This window comes from Lepisma saccharinum, chromosome 23 (genome assembly GCF_977018435.1).
Source record: "Lepisma saccharinum chromosome 23, izLepSacc3.1, whole genome shotgun sequence".
Classification (NCBI taxonomy): domain Eukaryota; kingdom Metazoa; phylum Arthropoda; class Insecta; order Zygentoma; family Lepismatidae; genus Lepisma; species Lepisma saccharinum.
The window spans coordinates 51,727,620-51,752,092 of NC_139251.1; the positions used below are offsets into that span (position 1 = coordinate 51,727,620).

The following is a 24,473-nucleotide window of genomic DNA, read 5'->3' on the forward strand; positions in this document are numbered from 1 at the left end:
GGATATATGCATATGAGCCGGAACGTAAACAGCAGTCGACTGTATGGGTGTTTCAAGATGAACCCAATCCAACAAAAGTTGTTCACGCTCGAAGCACATCGAAACAAATGGTTGCCTGTTTTTTTTCGGGAAAACTGGTCATGTGGCAACTGTGCCTTTAGAGGAACATAGAACGGTCAACTCTGAATGGTACACAACAATTTGTTTGCCAGAGGTCTTCGGTCAAATACGGAAAACAAACTAACGCCGTCGGATCATTCTTCATCAAGACAATGCCAGCTGTCACACATCTCGTCTAACAACCGACTTTATGAACAGTCAAAAAATCGAATTGATGGGTCATCCGCCGTACAGTCCTGATTTGGCACCAAATGACTTCTTGTTCCCGAATGTCAAGAATAAATTGCGTGGACAACGATTTTCGTCGGCGGAAGACACCGTTGATGCGTTCAAAAACCATATTATGGAGGTGTCTCAAGAAGATTGGAAAAACTGCTTTGACAAATGGTTCAAACGAATGCAAAAGTGTATTGACCATAAAGGAGAATACTTCGAAAAACCATAAAGCAGTTTTCAATGCCAAATTCCTGTTTTTTCATTGTTAGGCTCAAAATATAAATAGTGACCCTCGTATACACTCCTCACAAAAGTTTGGAATATTGTTACGTTAGACAATAGGTGATCGACACGGCCTTGGAATGCAACAACACACGGTATCTGTATGGTGGATATTCTAGTCTATTCGCTGACATATGAAACTGTGCCTATCACCTATTGCCTAATATAATAACATTCCAAACTTGTTGTGCCTAATATAACAATAGTCCAAACTTCTTGTGAGGAATGAAGAAACTAGTCTGTGTACTGCATGATCAAAACTATGATTTCTCAGTTTCTGAATGAAAACTTGAGAAATATTCTAAATGCGGTTAATGCTCAGTTACTGTCATTATACAGGAATAAGTGTCATGATTTTTTAATCTTGTCATGCAATTTCAAAAGAAATAAAGAAAGGTAAGGATTACAAGTGTGAAAAACATTGTAGCAAAGAAAAGGAAGAAAGTATGGATTCTTTTTTATTTTTGTTATTTAGCATCACTTTATGCAACTTCAGGCTAATCGCAACGATGAGGAAGAGTGATGATGTGATGAAACTGATGAAGAGACACTCAAATAGGACACTCATGCCTAGGCTGCGATTGTGTAAACCACTCTGTCACAGAGGTCAGTGGAAGAAATTGTGAAAACTGCAGTGATCTACAGGATGTCTGAAAAGTGCTGTACCATAAGTAGCATTATAATATACAGTGCAACCATGATTTTATGTTCCCAGCTTTACAATTTATCAGCTTGGCCCTTAGTGTAAGCATGTTGCATATCAACTTTCTTATTTCATGTTGCTCCATGTTGCATATGTGTAAAACACACCTTGTACAAGAAAATCATACATGTTATATGTACAAAAATAACTATCTTCGAAATGCATTTATCATTCATTTCCTGACATTAAAAAATATAACACCATTAAGCCTTGTTTCCATGATTATGAAAAACTAAGTATGCTGACCAAGGCAGTAATTTATTTTAATTAAAAACATAAACTAAACGTAATGTTTCAACCTTTTAGCAAGGTCTTCATCAGACACTGTATCCAGTACAAAAGTACTGTCTTGGTCAGCATGCTTAGTTTTTCATTAAAAAATAGTTTGTGTGCTTGTTTTCCATTATTAGCTAGTATGAAATTGAACATGAAAAATTATTTCAAATTGTTAGTTCCAAACAATTGCTTTAGCACCGACTTCTACCCCATTTTTGAGTAATTTATGAGGATAATAACGTCTTTGATACTACTACTACCACCAATAGTAATAATAATAATGTCATTATTTTTGTTGTTATTATTATTGGTACATTTATCCTGGTACTTGCCGCACCTCCCCCCCCTCCCCCCCCCACACACAAAAATTTGTGGTTGCGCCTCTGTTATATACCACTTGTGATCATTAAATGTGTACAGCAATCTTGATCTTTCATTCACCATAAATATGTGGCTATAGGTATGCATAATTGACTGTGGAACATGTGACATGGAATACTTCGGTGGAACCAGTAGGGCTGACAACAAACTGCAAGGGTTACCAAGATAACATCAGGGAGGAAGACTAGCAACAGTCTACAGTGAACATATTGGGTAACTGGTCACACACGAGGTCAAATAAAAGTAGCAGTACACAGTACTGTCCGATAGATGGTTGCATCTAGTAAAGGTTCATTCCACCATGTGAAATTGCCACAACCTGGTAGATGCATAATTGGAGACTAACATTAAGATTTATGAGCTTGCAATTCTACATAAATCTGTAAATGAAATCAACAATGATGAATTATCATAAAGTCTAAATAAGCCTCTTACCTCACCCAAACAGCCATAGTGTGGATGCCCAAGCATAAAACACATGGATTTAGGAGCGAAAAGTTCCTGCACTGAACGATACTGTACAAATGATGGTACATATACAGCAATGTCCTTCACTGTAGTTTGTAGAGCATATGCTGTTGGCACGTTTGACCACTGAAAATAGAGAAATAAAAATTTACATTAGAATGCAATTATGTTCCATGTTCACAGAAAATATACTGTATATTATACATGTACATCTTACACAAAGTGTTAACAAAACGGTCAACAAGGTAAACAAACCCATAATATGTATTCAAGTTTAGTTGCCTTGAATGTTTGGTTGTTAGTAGGACTAAGCAGATACCAGTGATGATGTATAGATATTGGCAAATGCCAGTGGGATCAGTATCGGAAGGAATTTATTTATTGATACCAGATGATACTTCTTACGGCATGTTGGTCTTTCACGGAGTCCCCAAAAATGCCATGTGGTACTTTCGCAGAGCCTTATTATCCTGGAAGTTGCGCAAAATTCGAAGTTTCTTCTTACTTTGCACCATTTTTGTGTTGTACCATGATAAATAAAGATTTCCACATAAATTGTCATTAAGATTATTTGTGTTTTTGAGCATGTGTACACCTTGCATGACATTCCGTTAATTAGTACAATCTTCAAGTATTGGTGGGAATCTGTAAGAGTATCGGTATTGGTTCCATGTGGTATCGGCACAGACCTATTATTATGTTAATAACCATGTATTGACAACTTCTGTATTCTTCATTCTAGGATGGCATGAGGTAGTGTGAAAAAAATCAATATGTAGATTTTCTTTATTTTCTTGATAATAGTCTATATACTTTCATTAAAATACCACACACAATATCGCTTACATGTAGCAATAAATTTTTAATGAGGACAATCCTGTAGTCAGCTATTATTGACTTGCAAGTGCTATTGAAGCTTAATGCAAGATGTTAACACTTATGTAATAATAATCCGTGGCTCTACAACCCTCGAAGAGCCTTGGCTTATCTCCTGACTGCCAGTCTCCCACAATCCTACCTAGAGGTGTGGAGATCTTCAACCGGTAATGGGGTGACGTGGGGTGAGCACGTCAAACCCCCAGCCATTACAGGAGATTTCAGTGACTGGATTACGCTACTCACTCGTAGCTCCCCAATTTCCTCACAATGACGAGTTGCCACCGGTCCTAGGCCGAGAACCCAGAGACTGAACGCAGGCAGACCTGAACACATGCCGTCCCGCAGTCTAGAGTCCAAAGCACAGCACCTTAGACTGCACGGCCACGGAGGAGGACTATAACACTATGTAAAAGTTATAATTTTATACTTTCAAATCTCAAAATGCAACTAGATTTTCTTTATTTTACACCTAGGTTAATTTTTTATGTTGACAGCAGCCGTGCTTAATGGACAGATCTGTTTTCAACCCACTTTCTTGCTGGAAATATGTTCTTTTGTCTGTGGTCATACCTAAAGCTGGACTTCTATGTAACTTAAAGTTTTGAAATATGTTCATGCATATGTAACTAAACTAAGTATGGTAAAATATGTAAAAATGGCTCAAATTTGTAACTTCCAAAGAGGGCAATATATGTTGCAAAATCCTACTAAAATTAATTTACACAATTTTTTAACATTGCAATGACATTTTACGGCTAACTTTTACACAAATACCAAAAAAAGAAGAATTTGAGACCAATTTTATGAGAAAATGTTTGAGAAAGTGCTCACTTTGTAATAAAATGCAAATCACATAAATTTTACTTTTTCTACATCTTTCATACATTGGTATTTTCTTCCATTTTTTTAAAAAAATGAGGTATAATTGGTGACCAAGTTGTCAGTTTGGAAACTTCCAAGTCAAATGGCACCTAAGTGTGAAGCTCCAGCTTCAAAATATGCTCATTAGCGACCTCCCCGTCGCTTTGTAATCAAGGAGTCCTGGGTTCAATACCCTGTAAAGGCACATTGTGGTTTGGATCCCACTTTAAACTATAGGTTCAGTACAAAATAGCCTTTCCATGCATGAAGTGGGCTTGATGGACTTGACAATTAACTCACACACACAAACCCTGGTTTGAAAGTGAACACAATTTCAACCTAAAAGAGCAATAACAATACAATCCAAAGGCCTACCTGCTTTTCCAAAGTAATTTTTGATGAAACACTGAATGTGTACTTCCTCCCCGTCATTGCCACTGCAAACACAATGATGGTTGTTTCACCAATATTGACTCCCAAGCGCTCCATGTAACTAAATTATAACAAAGGATATGCACAATATGAATCAACACAGAGAAAATAATGAATGCATACACTTTTCTTTTTAATAATAAATATTAGGTTTACTGAGATCTCAACTTAGGACTTTAAGCACTTGTAATAAAGCAGTTACAACTTACCAAAACACACTTTGATCAGGTTTTCCAGAAGAGCTATTAGGCTCCAAAATTTTAAAAAAGCAGAGTTAGCACTGCTCACAAGATGATCCCCAATGGAAGTGAACAGACATATTGACAGGCGACTCTTCTATTAGGGATGGAGGAGTGCACCCTGAGTGAGAAACACATGTGGGCTCCCTGTAACTGGTGCAGCGACACAAGACATTTAGGGTTACCAGACGTCTTCTTTTACCAGGACAAATCGTGTTTTTCGGGTCCTAAAAATGTTATGGGCAGGTTTTTGGGAAAATTTGGAAATATCCTCTTTTCTGGGATAAAGACAACTGCTTAACTTCAAGAATAGTAACAAAATGTTATTTGTAAGTAATTGTTAATATTGTTTCCACTTTCAATTTCAAAGTAAAGAATTACAACACTCAGTTGCAAGCGCAAAGAAAATAAATTTTTCTTCAAACAAAGAAAAATTGTTGAACTTTTCGTCTCTTCTGTTGTCGCCGCTCGCAGTGTGAGGAGTTGATTTCAAAGCATTTGCGACATCTACCGCAGCTTGTGGCGAGCAAGCTAAAAGTTTCTAAAAATAGGTAAGAATATGTGATACACCGCAGCTTACTTTGATTTGCGTTTCATGACAGAATTCAGAAATAAACAGTAATTTCTAACTGTTGTACTTTTAGTTGTTACATGGTAGTGGAGAAGTGTAGTTCTGTCGATCAGCGATCTGAACTATTCTCAAATGCAAATATGTTTTTAGTGATGACTTCCTGACTACAGGTCTGGAAGAAACAACTCCGAGGCAAACTGACAATTTATGTTATTCTTTTAAACTAAGAGACAAAGTTTCACAACCGTATAATATCACAGGCATAGTGAATAAATATTAGAATATTCAGACATGTGCCTATAATGAGGCCTATTATTAGTTATACGGAAATGGTGTAAAATTGTTTTACAGAGGTGTGTGATCTATAAGCTCACCAAAATACCAGTAGCACAAAATGTGTGTTCGAAGTGTTGCATCTATGTCGAAAGTTAACTTTCTCCAATCTAAAAATGTCCTTTTTCTTAAAGTTTGTCATCTGGTAACCCTAAAGTCATTGCTGTATATTATTCTTCAAAATCTTTGAAATACAGTCTATATAATGCACAAAATAAGCAATACAAAAGTATTTTGGACACTGAAAGAAAAAGAGCAGCAACCCGTTGCCGCAGACACACACTCTGTACGATTGACGCAAATCAACTCCTACACACTTCCAAAATCACACTAGACTGCAGCGGAAGACTTTCTGCTACCCCTAAAATCTGCAAATAGACTGGGCCTTCCCTTTACCCCCGCAACCCATCTTCCCTCATTTGGGGATATTCTCGTGAGCTGACTGTTGTACAGGACACACCTATTATCAGGTCTGTAGCTTTTACTCATTCGTGTCTCTCCAAAAGCCAAATTGCATAATTGTAACTCACCCTCAGAAAATTTTTTCTTCAAACCAAAACTCAACAAAAAATATTCAATCCGAAATGATACTGAAATTTCACCATTAAGGATGACACTGCGATTACTTCTATAGTACTCAAGTTGCAGTGAGTAAGGTAAAGGTAAATTTCCCTTGCGCTTTACGCCATGCCACATATAGAGGGATATGGGGGTAGGGCCCACACATTCTTCGAACCTGGACATTTTTGGAGGTGATGTGATCAGCACCACACTCCAGCTGCATTTACCCCCCCCCCCCCCCAGGGTTTCCCCAGGTACCCCACTTACTTGTGGCTGCATGAGACCCAGAGCTGCATTATATAGGAACAAGGAGGGAAACATTGCTTAGAAAACCCACTCTAGGAATCAAACCTGCATGGCAGTCAAGATGCCCTACCGACAAGAACACCGTAGCTCCTTGAAGTTGCAGTGAGTACTTTATAGAAAAAGGTGGTTTTTAGCACAAGACTTTTGAGGAACAGAAGATGAGATAATTCCGAAAAAGCTCTGAAATAAAAATTGACATGGGTAATAGAAAAAGTGACTGCCACTCATTAAAAATATAAGGAATAAAGGTAAAATTGTGTCAAATATCAGGTTAACAACATACAAAAAAATTACAATTTTTAAAAATGGTTGAACTCTCATTGTTGGCATGCAATGTTAATTGGACATTATCTATAGCCTAGTGTTTAAACTATTGTTCACATGAAGACAAGAGAAGAGGTGCTTCCTCGAAATATAGTGTTAAAATAAGTATAGTTTAAAACACTAGACAGTGGATATGTCCAATTAACATTGCATGCTAATGTAGAACTATTGTCACAATTAGCCAAAAGTAGTAGAAAAGCGAAGTAAAATACACCAAATCTCATGAAAATTTTCTGTGCAGTTTTTATTTGGAAAGCAACTAGAGAAAATTTCAACACTAGATATGGCAATGTTATTAATCCTGCATTAGGTATGTCATTTTGTGTAACATGCATAGGCACGTTGTGTACACCTGACCCCCAACCCTTTAACTATCTTTAAGGTAAGAAATGCATCGTGGATTATAGTGCATATGCATGCTGAACATTCTATCATTGCGTAACGTACTCTGAGTACGTGGGATCGAACCAAGAACCTTCACCATTGAGGGGGGTGATGTAGCTCGCTTAATCATTCATCCTCCTCATTTGAGCACTCGCCCTTCAAGGTAAGCCTAATGGTAATGGGCGAGAGGTACTAACTACACACTTGGAAATGGCAAAACACAAGCTTTCGGATTTATACCTTCAAGTCTAGATCAACATGGTTGGAAGTAACAATACCTGTCTGTCTCTGATGATACAATTCCCCGCTGATAGCTGTTCATATCGAAACGTGTTCGATCGCTCAATCTCCTCAGTTCCTTCTTGTTCGGCGATTCCAGGCAAAAGACCCCACACCACACGTTGCTCTCTGTTTTGTTCTCTTTCCTCCTTCCCTGGTCGTTGCCCTGAAATACCAGCTGATCAGCACCTTAACTCCAATAGACCAGGAAGGATTTGTAAATTACTGATGTGACATTCTTTGAATGCCTGAGAGAGCAACGGCTGGCGACAGGGGTTATGAATTCAGGCTAGCTATAAATCTCAATTTAGAAGAGATTGATACGATTACCCCCTCTGGAAAAAATTTCCAGAATTGAAATTTATATTTAAGGTATCCATGTTGATCTATCCTTATAAATCGAAGTTTTTATTAAAAACATAGAAAAAATAAAAATGAAATAAAACCATAGTTTCCGCCAAAACCGAAAAGAAAAAAAATAATCATAACAAAATAGTAATTGAGTAAATACTTGGCGATACTTCAGACGCGAGAACTGGCCATAGGCATAAATGTACTGTCTGGTGTAACTGGCCGTAAGAAAAACAAATAACAAGCTCGCATCTTTGCTTAGTAAAAAAAAAATAGCAAAGTGCTTAACTTGCGCTTTGATACTCGCTCACATAATCATGCATGGAATGAGCGTACCGTCAATTTTGTAATAGATGCGGAAGATTGACATGTGATGATCACTGACATAACTGATGTAACATGTTAAAGGTGTGGCCAAGCAACAATGATGACTGCTTATGACCTGAGGTCGCCAAAAGGGGGCGTGAACACACGTGTGCGTTAGTAGTCAACACAAGTGGACTCACACGACACATATTTTCACTTGAGTTAAAAAGTACCGTAAATTCGCGGATACACTACGTAGTGTTTGTATGTGTGTATAATAAATATATTTCCACTTGGGTTCTTCTTGTTTTATATTGCGATGCACACGCATTCACTGGAAGTGTTTGGAGTTGTCACGATAGTTCAGTGGATTGTTATCACTCTCGGCACTACTGGAATTACGGATGTAAGTATGAATTAATATTTGGAATCCATGAAGCACACATGTACGCTTGTGGGTAAACATGCCGTCGAGTTACTGTGAGACTTCCCTTTGGAGGTTGATGCACTTAGCAATTTTGCTTCGATGTTTTCTTTAAAGCTGGTAAGAAAATGATCGACAAGGGCATGTGTTAAAAGCACTGTTGATTAGTATTGTTCGGTGTACTTAATGATGAATAAACGACTTTTAAATATTTTCACATGGTACACTCCCGTGCAAAAGTTGCACAACTGGTTGCACACAGATTTTCATTTCAACGTTTCTTTCAAGGAACTAAGTGAGAAACGGTCGACAAAATTGTAGACACTGGCGAAACACGATTTTGTCATGCAGCATATTCACTTAAACCATGTAAAATTGCACCGTTGATAAGCATAGTTTGTGCATTTATGGAAAAGTGAATGAGACATGGGACGTTGAAACTCACTGAGTACACTCCTGTGCATGACGTTAAAAGACAGGTTGCACACACTGGAAGGTTCTTCTTTGTGGGTGTAAAACTGCTTTACATGAAAGTTGTAGAGTTGAATGTGACGCATTACATGTCACATAAAAATACACTTTCGTAAACACTGCGGAATGACTTTTTAGGAGGGGTCATGTACATTCTGTAATACAAGTGTACAGAGGTGAGAAGTGTAAACACTAGGATACGTCCTTGATGAATTTCTGCTTCTTCATTGGGTGAAATTTATAAAGACTGGCAGATTTTGGGGAACGTTTACACACAGTGATGACTAGGGAAAGGAACTTTAGGTAAATAAATGTTTTTTCTGCCATAAGATACAGACCCTCATTTTTGCCAAAATTCTGATCATAGCCTTATATGTCAACACAGCAAATTTTATTTTACATAAAAACACATATTTTCCAGTTTTCCGAATGTAAATACATATTTTGCGAATTTTAATTTTAAATACATAAAATCGCTCATTGACTTCATCTACCTCGAAATCCTCGAAGGAAAAATGTTTATACTCTGCACCTCTTTCATATCGAGAGTGCTAGGTTTGTTTTATCTTTGAACACCCTCGCTGGCAGACTTCTGGCACCTCGCCTACGATCCTATTGGGAGAAAATAGCTGTAAGTAGATGGGGCTGGCTACACGTAACGATAGCAAGGCTTTTTAATGAAGCAATGCAGCTATTGTGGCCGGAAGGCATAAAATTTGACAATGTTCTTCTCCTCGTGACAGATGCTGCAGCTTACATGCAGTAGGCCTTGCCGTTAGCTACCCCAAAATGGTGCACGTTAAATGTGTGTCTCATGCGTTGCATAGAATATGTGAAAAGATAAGAGCTCTTTATCCCAATGTCGATAAACTGGTTTCAAATGGGAAGAAAGTTTTTATCAAGTCGCCTAGAAGAATATACATTTTTAAACAAAAATGACCTGAGGTTCCCCTTCCCCCTACACCTGTAGTTACGCGATGGGGCACTTGGTTGGATGCAGATGTTATGCCCAGAACTTTGAAAAAATTGTATCTGTTGTAAATGATCTCGACAAAGAAGAATTCTGCAAGAACTGTTGATGGAGCCCTCCTTAAAAGTCGAATTGGCATACATCTCAACAAACCTGTCCATTCTCTCTAATTCTATACGAAAGCTTGAATCGTCCGCGAACACTTTGGCAGCTTCCATTGGTAAAGTCCGTATAGTAGAAACGAAACTGCAAGAACTCACTGGATCTAAATGTCTAAATGTACAGAATTTTTTGGGAAAACCAAGGTTTTCAAACTTTGTGCCAAATTTCATGTGTTTTGGAAAGTGAAGTAGAGGAAGAGGAAGCTTTGGAAAACTTAAGCGTTAATGACATTCCGTGCTTCAAATTTGCAAGAATTGATTCTTGTGACGTGGAGCGATCTTTCTCACAATATGAGATGCTTTTTAGAGATAATCGTCACAGATTTACAATCGAGAATTTGGAACGAAAACTATGGTGATCCACTGCAACTCTTCCAAGAAATAGCTCACTAAGAGGTAAGCATTTAGAAACTGATTTCAGGTGTTTAAAATGCATGTTATAGTTTGTTTTTGTTACCAAATGTTTTTATTTTTGTCACATATGTTCCTGTTTTTATCACATATTTTCAACATTTATGACACATAAAAAATAAATATTTCTGAGTTTTTTAGCACATAAAGTTCCGTTCCCTAGTGATGACTTGGATTATGTAAGCTGCACTTTTGATTGAAGTACCGTGATATTTGTGGAAAGCGATGCACTTTCGGAACAGGAGCATATTGTGTGTAGTTTGTGGGGACAAAACTACGGTGTTCATTCTTCTCTCTGGTATTCTGCTCTCTTCCCTGCTCCCTCTTCATGTCTTCTGTTCTTCTTTTCTGCATCTCTTCTGTTCTTCTTTTGTGGGAGCATTGATGGGGAAAGGGACTGAAGAATTTTGTCCGGTTTGGGAGTTTCTTCTTATAAAAAGGGTGGAAAGTGTTTGTTCCATGTACTAAAATATTGGCAGGCTGGCTGGCTCACATGGCTGTTGCATGCTGTTGTCCTGGGAAGCTAAACCGTCGGGATGCGTGCAGATTCGGGTTCGAATCCCGTTCTCCTCGCTGGTGATTGGCCAAACTGCTGCATGTTGATTCCCAATAGATACGCTGGGAAAATCCTTCTCCTGTTGATAGCTCTTGACTGGTGTGATGAATAGACAGACTTAGGTAAAGGATAAAGTATAATTTCGTAAACGGGAAATGAGGAAAGGGGTGTTGATCTAGACTTATTAACACAAATACAGAAATTCAACTGCTTTGCCATTCCTCGTATGAACATTTATAAGTTACCACGATAATACAATATAAAGAAAGCTAATAACCATAAAATAATAAGGTATGTAATTAGATTGATACTAAATAAGGTTAGTTATATTTATGTGAGAATTCATAACGAAACCAATGAAATATTTGTTAAAATTATCGAAATTATTTCTTTAATTTCCCTTGTGCTATGAGAAATGTCCTGTTTCCGTTTGATTCAACTTAAATTACTACTACTCTTTTGAATGGAAAATTGCTTGCTATAAACATTGAAAACTCTACTTTGCCTATTATTATACTATTGTTAACGAACATTCTAGACAGTCGACCAAGTCCTGTTATCGTTAAAAATTGAACGTGTACTGGCTCATTGTGGTGAGAGAGGTTTAAAATATACATACTTTTACTGGGAAATAAAACGTTAAGATATATAATCGCTTAAATTTATTCTAATAGTTTGCTTCGCTTGAAGCAAATTCTGTTCGTAAAAGCGTTTCTGGGAATTATAACGCCGGAGTGGCAACATTGTATCAAACAAAGAATTTGCTATCATTGAAGTTTTCCTTCCCATGGTTGTCCTGTTAAAGGAATACATGTCTTTCGCGGCCGAAGTGGCTGCTTCTTGCTGCGTAACTCGATACAAGAGGGAAAGGGGGGTGATTTTCTTACGTTGCAAATTCTTCATTCCGACGGCTTCAAGACTGGAGACTAAATTCAACGTTCGGAAAAAAAAAATGTGTCGTGACAAGCCGACTGGGTCCAAAGATGACCGACGGAGGATTGCGGGATGGCAAGGGGTTTGAGGAGTGAGAGGGGTTTGCTTCTCCGCTGCCGAGCTGGACTTTGGTCGCTCCCATACAAAAATGCACGTGTTTAAAACTGTACTGTTTACTCTCTCTAATGTTTATAACGTCGGGCTGGACTCGCGGTGATTGGTTGCTTGGTTATCGCGGAGGATTCGCCCGCAGCGGTGTTAACACTTTTGGAGCTGCTCCCGTTTTTCAGCTTGTGAGGTTTAAACTTTGATTCCAACGACGTTGCTGCTGGCGATCGCACTGACGCGACTCGAACCATGTCCCAATATTATTTCAAATTACCAGGCAAGCAGTTTAGTTATTCTGAAGAACATGACTAATAAATTACTTTGGTTTCTTGTTAAGATGACACGATTTATGTAATGCTTCTGCTCTTGACTGTACAAGTTCCTGTGCATATTTAGTCTCAACCGCAGTTACTCTTTCTTACAACTAACGTTATTTCCTACCTGAAGTTTTACTTTTCTTGATGGGGGCTTTTCTGGTTTAAATTTGTTCAAACTTTACTATTTAAAAGATAATTATTATTTTAGTCTCGTTAGTTTACTTTTCGTCTGCTAACAATCGTTTATTTTGTAAGTTATTCTGAAGAACATGACTAATAAATTACTTTGGTTTCTTGTTAAGATGACACGATTTATGTAATGCTTCTGCTCTTGACTGTACAAGTTCCTGTGCATATTTAGTCTCAACCGCAGTTACTCTTTCTTACAACTAACGTTATTTCCTACCTGAAGTTTTACTTTTCTTGATGGGGGCTTTTCTGGTTTAAATTTGTTCAAACTTTACTATTTAAAAGATAATTATTATTTTAGTCTCGTTAGTTTACTTTTCGTCTGCTAACAATCGTTTATTTTGAAATCGACCATAAAAAATAAGATAAAGTACTCTCTAAACATGCGATAATTAACTTTATATTATGCTAACATCACTAAAAATGAAGAATCTATAATTCCCTCTACTCATTCTAAAATATGCTTAGCATATTATTGTGGCAAAGTTAGAAACTAAAACTGTTGTGGTTTACTCATAATCATTCTGCGATGGCAGAATGGATTTCCAGGATTATCGGTAGCTATCCAATATCCGAAGGAAAATACTTGTTAGTGGAGCGCAATAAAATCTTGACGTCGACGTCTACCTATTCATATAATATAAATATTCTCATAACTGGCGCTTAAAAATAAACTTTGCTAATATAATCATATACCTTCTTCTGAAGAGTAACTATAAAATTCTAGTGATGTATTCGCTGAGCGAGTATTATTACATACTGCAAAAAAAAACTTTTGTGCCTAAAGCACATTATTAAATAATAAGTCTGCTTTTAATCTTTAATATTATTAGTGCTATTCTATAATAAATTATTATTATGTCACGCGAGTGGATTTAAAATATTAGACCTGTTTCACTTTAATAAATACCGTAACTTGGAGCAGAATATTAATATTTATATTTTAAAATTTAAAACAAACTACATTTTAAAGTTTTTAACATTCGAAGCTACAACGTGCTAAGGATAAATATTCAACTGTCAAACGAAACATTGTTTCGGACAGGGAAAAAAATATATAAATATATACTAACAAAAAAAATCTCGTTAATATGTGAGAAACGTCCACGCCGTGTAATGCTCTCCTAATTCTCTTCTAGTTATTCAAAATAAGTTGGCTGTGCCTAACTTTGCTTAAAGCATATAAGTATATGTATATCTGTGTACGGATTCATTCTCGTCACAACTGCTTACCTGTGAACGGACATCTCTCGTCACTGCAGCCTATTTATACATCTATTACTTCTCAACTAGAACTTTTAATTAATCGGGCGGTTTATACCCTAAATCACGGTACGAACCTTGTACATGCGTGTCGAGGAATATAATTAGCGTTTCGTCTCTTTACATATTAACATGGATTAAAATTTTCAGGCAATGTATGCGTAAGTTAAGGTAACGTAAGGCAAGTGACTATCTCGTATAAACTTGACTATCTCCTTAATCTAAGCACCCTTCATGAGGTGCTAGGAGACTTCAGTCATTAAGAATATAAATGAGTGGTCCTCGGGGCCTTATTCGTTCCCAAAACTATATATATATAAAAATGTAATATCCTCGTTGCAAAAGTCTTAGCAGTCATAGTTCAAGCATTCTAAATCCTTTACAAGTTACGGTCAGTTTTTAAAACAAATTTAAATTAAACTTTTAAGAAATTTCAATTAATAATAATATATTGACTTAAACAAGCATACTCTCTGCTATGACTCGTTAAAATGCACCATAGTGCCGATTGACTCTGACTCGGTGGCACTAATTTATTTTCCTCATTCATAAATAACTTTAAAATCCACTTTTAATTCAAGTTATTAATTAATTAAAATATTAAGGGTAAAATCGTTTACTGTTCACTGTAGCTTACTGCATCCTCATAACCAACGTTGTAATAATTTTCGTATTCAAGATTATGTAAAAAATATTCTAAAATCACTGTCAATGCAAGAAATCATAAAATCTAAATGCCTATTCCTTATTCCTTATTTAAAATTCTGGATGGTAAAAATCTCCCAGGTGGGAATTTGTCGTAGCCATGGTACCGGGTTTGTGAGTGAACCACAGAGCTACCAGGAGCAGATTGATAGGGAATCGTCCACGGACGTCCCTGGGCCGGCCACATTTTTGATGAAATGGGCCTCCCTAAAATCCGACATCGAACCTTCCGCCACGCGGAATGCCGGATGCTCCTGATACCAAATTGCCAGCCCGACGCGGATAACCGCGACGGAGCTGGGGCGCAGGTTCCTCCGCAATTTACATTTTGCGGGTGACCGACTCTGACTTGAGGTCTATAGGTTTCATCTGATTCATCCTCAAGTTAGAACTCGACATCTATCATAGCTTAATGGTTCTCCCCAGCTGATATTAGCATTAAAACACGTGTAACTCTATAAATTCTCTACTTTTAAATACGTACGCAGCCTGTTATTCATTTAATGTTTTCATTATAACTTTCATTCATCCTTTCTTTTCTCTGCCTAGAAATGAGAAAACCTATCTGGAGGGTGAGGAAGCCTAATTTAAAATAAAATCTTATTTTTCTTTGCGTTTCCGCCTGAGATGAACGAAATCGGGCACAAAAATGGCATGACGGTTCTATGTTCTTAGTTTTCATTTATTTCAAACTGAAATGAATGAAAATTCCAGCACCTCCACCACATAACGTACTCTGAGTACGTGGGATCGAACCAAGAACCTTCACCATTGAGGGGGGTGATGTAGCTCGCTTAATCATTCATCCTCCTCATTTGAGCACTCGCCCTTCAAGGTAAGCCTAATGGTAATGGGCGAGAGGTACTAACTACACACTTGGAAATGGCAAAACACAAGCTTTCGGATTTATACCTTCAAGTCTAGATCAACATGGTTGGAAGTAACAATACCTGTCTGTCTCTGATGATACAATTCCCCGCTGATAGCTGTTCATATCGAAACGTGTTCGATCGCTCAATCTCCTCAGTTCCTTCTTGTTCGGCGATTCCAGGCAAAAGACCCCACACCACACGTTGCTCTCTGTTTTGTTCTCTTTCCTCCTTCCCTGGTCGTTGCCCTGAAATACCAGCTGATCAGCACCTTAACTCCAATAGACCAGGAAGGATTTGTAAATTACTGATGTGACATTCTTTGAATGCCTGAGAGAGCAACGGCTGGCGACAGGGGTTATGAATTCAGGCTAGCTATAAATCTCAATTTAGAAGAGATTGATACGATTGTCTTTCTTCTGAGATCTGCTGCACTTTCTAAATGACGTAATGTTACAAAGTTAATATCACTCACATGCTTGAGACAGATACGTAACAACCAAAGCAGTGTCATGTTCAGTTTCAGTCACATGGTCACTTTCGTCACTAACACATATCTACTTGTCCTCCCCTTTCTAAATAACCCACTTCCGTATAACATCTGAATCTGATGTGTGCTGTCTTTCTCGCTTTGAATTTTTTCCTGCTATGTATTTAGAACCCCGAAATGTGACTCACGTTAACATTCTAATATTACGTGGCTTAGAAGTGCAACACAACACCACAGCTGAGTTTATAACAAAGATAAACAAAGGATGTCTAGTTACACAAAAGCATCCATGTGCAGTTCAGTGTAGCAATCTAGCAATCATATCGTGGGGGACATCTGTACCCCAAGTGCCTAATGGGGAATTTGATTTGGTATTACCAAAAATTAATACAACACAAAAGTACTTACTGATCTTGAATTGATTTTCTTTGCAATATCAATTTACTTTGAAGGTCGCCTTTGACTTCTTCTATACTGATCACAGGTTGGCAGTCATTTTCGGTTTTCTTCTCATTATAATTATACTTTAATTCTTTATTTGCTACTGCAACAACTCTGCAATAAATATACACTCATAATTATATATCCTTCACAAATATAACTTATTTATACATAAAATGCTGAAATAACCTTCTATAATTAACAATTTAAGACCCTTTGGTATTTAGATCAAATTAATAATAGTTCTAACTACAAACTGATTACATCTAGTATATACTTTCAAATTTTAAACAGTACACAAAGAAATGTATGTTACATTTCTATAAACATTTAATTCCTATCTTTGCAAATGGAGAGGTTGAAAGGAACATTGTCAATTGTATTAGTTACTTGTACATTGTGCATTATGTATTTTAATAAAATATATTTCGAAGTACCAGATGTAAAGATGAGTGCACCTTGCAAACAATGACAAACTGCAAAGATTGCCAAGTAAAAAATTCCAAGTCTTAGTATGACACACAAACAACAAAGGCAAATATAAAAACTTACCAACTATACAGAGGCTGATACGCTTCCACATAGACGATATTGCTGTGAATCCCATAGTGTGACGATATGCAGCACAACCGCCCCTGGACTGTGTTTCACCAATGAAGGTGAAGCAATTTCGTTCATCAGTGCACCGAAAGTTATCCACGCGGTAGTATAGTTGTGGCTGGCTTTTGTTACAGGAGAAAATTTAGGCTATGTCGTGTTACCAACAATGTGAAAATCAATGCTTATCAGGAACATGTTTTGACTGATATTTACAACAATGAAATTCCCACAATGTATGGCATGGATACAAACTGTGTGGAGCTGCATCAGGACAAGGCATCGAGTGACACAACCAAATCATCACTGGCATTCTACAGACGAATGGAAGCTAGTGTCGGGATTCCCTTCTCTGATAACCCCCGTGAACAGTCCCGATGCCAGCCTCACGGACTACTGTGCATTTGGGCTTCTGAAACGCCGCCTATCTTCTCGTAAGGTGCGCACGATTTCCAGCCTCTGGAAAGCAGCCCAACAAGAGTGGAATGATATACCCCTTGTACACCTGCAGCGAGGTCTTCTCCAGTGGAAAGTGTGCTGTCGGACAATCGTCAAGAGTGCTGGTCGTCACATCGAATACAACCGGTGGTCTGTCATAGGTGCGTAAACACTTCAAAGTCGTCTATATGGAAGCATATCAGCCTCTATAGAAAATTTAAATTACATACCAGGATTTTTTCGAACATAGGATAATATAACTTAATAATTAATGGAAAAAAGCAGATGATTTAAACTGAGCATAAAATATAAAATATATACATATAAAGTTATCATCAATGAACACCAGTACATATGGAAATTCACAACCTTTCCAGATTAAAATGATTAGGATAAAAAGGACAAAAGTTAAATACAAAGAAAATACAATATTTTTGCATACTCAAGGTGTCTACATTTTTTACTTTTCCAGACCAAATCATTAGGGCAATTGGTGTACATGAACATGTTTGGTAAGAGGTCACTAAATTTTAGCTAAACGTTCACACATAAAATCCCACTTAATGAAGATTTAGAATATTAACTTCACACTTAAAGGTAATAATATGAAGAGAAACTGAACAGTAATAGAGAGAATAGAGAATCTTGTGTCAAATTATAATTCATGTTTACAAAAATGACTTACTTTGCTTCATACATATGAGGCCAGGCCACATAAATGCTTTTCCCAAGAAGCTCTTGCGCAACCTCCTTGATATCAGGCTTCCCCTGGTTTCGAATGTTCAAGATCATGCTCTCGCCTCTGGAAGCCATTTCAAACACCTTCACTTTGGCTTTGCATAAAGAAGCCTGTAATTAAAAATAGGTTCAAACTGTACACAAACTACATGAACAAATTAACATGGAAGGAACAAATTATTGTACTCCATTCATACTGGTTGACACAAACACAGTGGTGGATGGGTTTACTGATGATATTGCAGATCATTTTGCTGACCTGATATTTCTATAGTGGAACCACAAGCAAAAAAACCTGCACAGACCCGTGACTCCTGTGCACCCTACTCCCATGTGAAGGGGAGGGGCTGAGTGGAGCATGTTTTCTTATGGCCTGAGCTGAATGGAGGAAGGGAAAGGTGCACGCAGACTTTTTGTCAAAGGTTATTTTCCTTGTGGTTGCTCTATATAAGTAGCCAGCAATTGAATACAAAATTCTAAAGTGTTATTAAAGTTTTTATTAGGGCTGAGCCGATAACACTTTGAACCGATACCGATACTCGTACAGATTCCCACCAATACAGATACTTAAAAATTGTAACGATTAAAATTTGTTCAAAATATTGATCAATATCAATGTGTAAATATTCATCTCCAATTATATGCATCAATTTACCAAGAAATTTGCTTTAGAATATGAAATAATTACGTCAGAATATTAAAACAGATGTGATGTAATCACAAAATACAATTTTTTGTGCAAAATTGGTGCAAAATAAAAAGACAGTTTCAATTTTGCATACTTTCGAGGATAATTAGACTCTGCAAAAGTGCCGCAGGGCATTGAGGACCCCGTGAAAGACCAATATGCTGGAAAAATATCGGCTGGTTTCAGTAGATGAATTTCAACAGATACTTTTTGATCCTGATACCACTGGTATCAGCAGACACCAATACATCTGCAAAGGCTCAGCTCTAGTTGTTATGAATATCAGGATACATAGGTTTTCAAATAAACAGTGTGGTTTTTCAAGGTTATTGTGAGGACACACCAACTTGCATGATCTACAAAACTGATAATTAAGAAACTGGAACACCTACACAATTAACATCTAATTAACTGCTCCTGAAATTAAATGTATTGTGTCAAAAATTTGCCAAACATTTGTAAATAATACATTGCAGATAGATTCTGTTTTAAGTCTACTTTATGCACAGAAAGGTTAATCGGGACTGTACCCACAGTTTAAAGTGGTAACCAAAGCACTGTGTACCTCCATAGGCTATCGAACCCAGGACCCCTTCATTACAATGCAACAAAGTTACCACTGCACCATCAGGGAGGCACTAAAGAGCAGTTTTTGAATAGTGGCAAAAAAATAATTGAAACTGATATTATTTTATACAAGAAATGCCTTTTGACCATGTACATGCCATGAATACAAATTAATTTTTGAATTTCACTCTATAAATTTAATGCTTGTCACAATAGCATTACTTATGTACAATTTTTTCTAGGTTGGTGATAAAAGACAAATATAAATTTAATATATCTAATAATTGGTTCGAGATGATGTTCAATGGATTCGGTAGCCTATGTAATAATCAACATTGTATGAGTGAGAGTCTGGGAGTTGCAGTGTGGAAAGTTTCCTTGCTCCGTGTTTTATGTCTAGGCACTCTGAGGAAGAGTTCGTGGAGTGGAATGCTACATCATAGGTTTCCATTAATGATCTTATGTAGTACCTTCATATCTGCAATGTATCCATGAGTTTCTGGAGTATTAATGTGTAAGTTTACAAGCAGATCACTTTTAGGCAGGTGCCTCATTGTCAAGGCCGGCACTCTATAACGAACAATGGAGAGAAAAAAGCTGAGAACACTGTCGATCTTGGAGGTATGAAAAGGGGCAGACATGTTCCAGATGAGTGAACAGTATTCTAGAATGGGGACACAGATGTTTTGAAGTAAATGGAAAGTGCTTTCAGGTTATATATTTCGGTGAATCTGTACAGTTGGCCTACCATATGCATTGCCTTTTTTGTGATGGTTGAGGTGTGATTTTCGAAAGTGAGTTTTGTGCTTCTTTTGTTTGAGGGAGGTCTGCGAGTGTGTGATTACCTTCAAGAATGTTCTGTTTCAATGAATTTGTTACGTGAGCATTTAGAAGGGTTTATGGACAGTTTCTATCGCTTACACCATTCAGAGATTCTATTTACGTCATTTTGGAAAAGTTGTATGTCTGATGGCCATTTTATTTCTCCAATAATCTTGTAATCATTGGCAAACATTAGAATTATGCTTGAGGTGGGGGAATTAAACAGGTCTGTGAGATCATCCAGATACAATACACACAACAGAGGGCCAAGAATGCTTCCTTGCAGCATGCCAGATATACCAGGAAGCCAGTTAGAATGAGTTCCAGGAAGTATAACATGTTGTTTGTTTCTTAGATAGTCTTCCACTATTTGTAACGTGTTTCCAGTTATGTTAAATCTGTTAGCTAATTTGTGCAGTAAATAATGGTGATCCACTGAATCAAAGTACACAACATCCAACTGATTACAATTTGTAATGGCGTTTATGGCATAGGATTGCACAGAAGACAGATTGGTATGGTATGAAGAATTTGGAAGAAAGTCATGTTTTGCTGGGTTAATGTAAGGGAATGTGAATTTCAGAAATCTATTTTTCAGATTTTTTTCACAGACAATAGCAAGTGTGGATAAGAGAGAAATGGGCCTGTAATGTGTAGTATCGTTCACATTACCATATTTAAAAATAGGAATGATATTTGCTTTCTTCCATTGAGTGGGAAAGCAGACTTTAGAGAAGCACCGATTGTATAACATTGCAAGAGTAGCAGCTAGTGAGTGAGCTGTTTTTTGAAGGAAAATAGTAGGAATATTGCCTGGTCCAGATGCTCGGTGAGAAGAAAAGGAGGTAAGAAATTGCAAGACTTCACCTGGTTCTGTAAAGACTGTAGCGAGAGAGCGAGAGAGAGAGAGAGAAGATAGATTTGATAGGTGGGTGATCTAAAACATCACTCCAAACATTTTTTTTTAAATGTTTGATTGAATCGTTCAGCTCTATCATTCCCAACAGCTGAAATGCCATTGTGAGTTACTTCCAACGGAATGTGTTTGGTTTGTCTCTGTGAATTTCTCAATGACGAGAATCTCTTCAGATTAGTAAGGAGTTAATTTGTGACTGTGTTTACATATTCGATGTATTTCTGTTTCATGATGTCTTTACTATGCTTACGAAGTGCCTTGAAAATGTTGTGTATGTGTGGGGATTGGGTAAACTTTCCCACAGTTGCCATGCTTTCTTTTTTGTTGTGTAACAGATGCTGCAACTCCTTATCCAACCACGGGGGAAACCTTTTACATTTTATTGTTTTTTGTTGCACATAGTTTTGAATTAGGGCATGAATCACGTCCGTAAACAGTCGATAGCCTCGGTCACGGTCCCTTCCAAAAGCAGGTTTCAGTTGAAAAGGCCAATGGCTCGACGGACAGCGTCCCACGGTGTTTTCTTCCACAGCGGAATCTTATGCCTGGGAGGTGCAGAAGGGGAGCCTCCCGCTTTCACCGGGATTTTGAAGATAGCGCACAGTGACTCGTGGTCAGACTGAAGCAGATTCGACGAGGGTGTGACGTCACAGGTTTCAAATGAGGACAATATGAAATCCAAGATTTTTATCTTTTCTCATGTTGTACATGTTGTGTTGAAAAAGACCTAGTCCATATTTTAAAAACAAAACTTCAGGTTGAAGTTCATTGATAGCTACTGCTACTCGAAGGTTTACAGACACAGATCTCGAGAACTAATTCGCAACAGAATGTTCTTCCAGCAGTTCTATCCAGTTGCTTTTTTCAACTGGGAGTATCATTGAATCCTTAGAGGATGTCTGGGACTACAGTAATACTAGCAGCTGTAAATACTTGGGATTAGATGGGATTGCCTTATCCCAGTACCACCAGACTGCAATTAATATGTTATTTCTCTGAAACTAGAGATGATATTTCAGATCTGCCTCTCTTGTTCATTTATACACAAATGATGGTATGACATACCCGAAGTATAATGCATTGTGAATACTGGAATTTTGTCAAATACTGTTTTTTACATTATAGTTGATATGGTATGAATTTTAAAGTGTGGGCTTTTCAAATGCATGGAATTTTTTTTAATTTTTTTTTTTAAAAAATCCATAGAATGAGAACTATAAATTGTATATTTGAAATTTGTTTCATATTGGATGCAAAAGCTATAGCTATTACAGGAGGTACAGTGTTGTCATTTCTTTTCAATACAGGTGTAATTAGAAAAAGGGTAAGAAATCATTTTTCAGGGACACCTGCGACCACCACATTGATACTGAAGCAAGTTGGGTGGCCCGTTTCAATACAAAGTGAATAGAAAATATTTCAAATGTAGTATTGCTACATACCTACAATCCAACTAACTATGGATGAAAATTGCCCCATAGCTTATCATAAAAAATAATTTAAATGTATTATGCAATAGCAAAAAAGTAGTGCTGCCAGCAATTGCTAAGTTTAAGTCTACTCTATTGGTTCTAGCAAAGGCTATGTTCCCTAGTTACTTGAAATTGTGCTTTTGTATCATAAAATACCACTCTTGGAGAAACTATTACATTCTTGGATAAAAAAATATAAGAAACCCAAATTTCCTCCTCCTTTTGTCTGTCACTGTTTGACCCCCATTTAGGGAACAGTGAGGAAAACTGATTTGAGACAGTAGGCTATATACAGGGTGACTGGTAATTAGATGTATTCCCTGAAAGAGGTTAAAGTAGAGACAATTTGCAATAAATTTGACCATACAATACCCCGTCCGAAAATTAGTAGTTTTCGAGATAATCAAATTTCTTTTGTTTCTTTAAAAAATGACAATTTTCCACATAAAAAGATGAATTGAGAAAAAACTGCTCACTGTATGGAACATATTTAAGTAATTTTCTGATAGCTAATAAATAAGTGGTTCGTTGAAAAAAAAGTTTTTCCCAAATAACAATCCCATGTAAGTACCAGGTGGGTCTAAACTTACAAGTGATGATAAAAAAATGCACTCTTAGTTTACTTGGCAACGTATTAATAACAAAAATGGTATGGAACGAAGCGTACAAATTACTTTAATTACTTCCTTGTGTCATCTGCTATCCAACAAGGTAAAAATGTTGCTAACATTCACATTTGTGTATAAGAAATAGTACTTCATTCATCTTAATGTGAATGGAATCAATGAACAAAACAATTAAAGAACATTACACGTGTTGCTCAAAGTGGGCACCTCCGTTACGAATGCAGGTACGCAGGTTTTTACGGACATTTGGTCTCGTAACTCGTGATGTGATGGTGTCCTTGATGTTTTGACCAGCTGTTAAGATCCTCTCTCTGAGTTCTTCTTGCGAGTTTACCGGTGTCTTGTAAACTAATTCTTTCATGTGGCTCCAAATGTAGAAGTCGCAAGGCGTCAAATCGATCGGGGGATCGAGCTGGACAATCATCATGCTGATAAATCATGTCACGTCTTGTAGCTAGAGGCACATCCTCCAACAACATTGGCATCCCATTCCTCAAAAAATGTTCATAAGTAATGCCATTTAAGATTTGGGGCAGGAAAAATGGCTCGATCAAATGATTGTTGATGACACCCATCCATACTTCTGCCTGGGCGTGCGACAGTGTCTGGATGAAAATTACCCAAAGCAATGGATTGGCCGAGGCAGCCCGATTCCCTGGCCGGCTCGATCCCCCGAATTGGCACCTTGCGACTTTTACATTTGGAACCACATGACACTTAGTTTACAAGACACCAGTAAACTCGCAAGAAGAACTCAGGGAGAGGATCTTAACAGTTGGTAAACACGTCAAAGACACCATCACATCACGAGTTACGAGACCAAATGTTCGTAAAAACCTGCGTACCTGCATTCGTAACGGAGGTGCCCACTTTGAGCAACACGTGTAATGTTTTTTAATTGTTTTGTTCATTGATTCCATTCACATGAAGTATTATTTCTTGTACACAAATGTGAATGTTAGCAACATTTGTACCTTGTTGGATAGCAGATGACACAAGGAAGTAATTAAAGTAATTTGTACGCTTCAT

General features: G+C 37.3%; 1 protein-coding gene across 4 annotated transcripts in view; it reads right to left on the reverse strand.

Annotated features, from left to right (window-relative positions):
• Nucleotides 1–24,473, reverse strand: part of pcm (5'-3' exoribonuclease pacman) — a 137,471-nt gene that overhangs the window by 61,433 nt on the left and 51,565 nt on the right. For all 4 annotated transcript variants that reach the window (XM_083109975.1, XM_083109973.1, XM_083109974.1 and 1 more), the window contains exons 15-18: nt 18,301–18,464; nt 16,548–16,694; nt 4,562–4,679; nt 2,414–2,572 (exon numbers count right to left, since the gene is read on the reverse strand). In XM_083109975.1, coding sequence (XP_082966101.1) covers nt 2,414–2,572; nt 4,562–4,679; nt 16,548–16,694; nt 18,301–18,464 — 588 coding nt within the window. The remainder of the gene's footprint in view (nt 1–2,413; nt 2,573–4,561; nt 4,680–16,547; nt 16,695–18,300; nt 18,465–24,473) is intronic.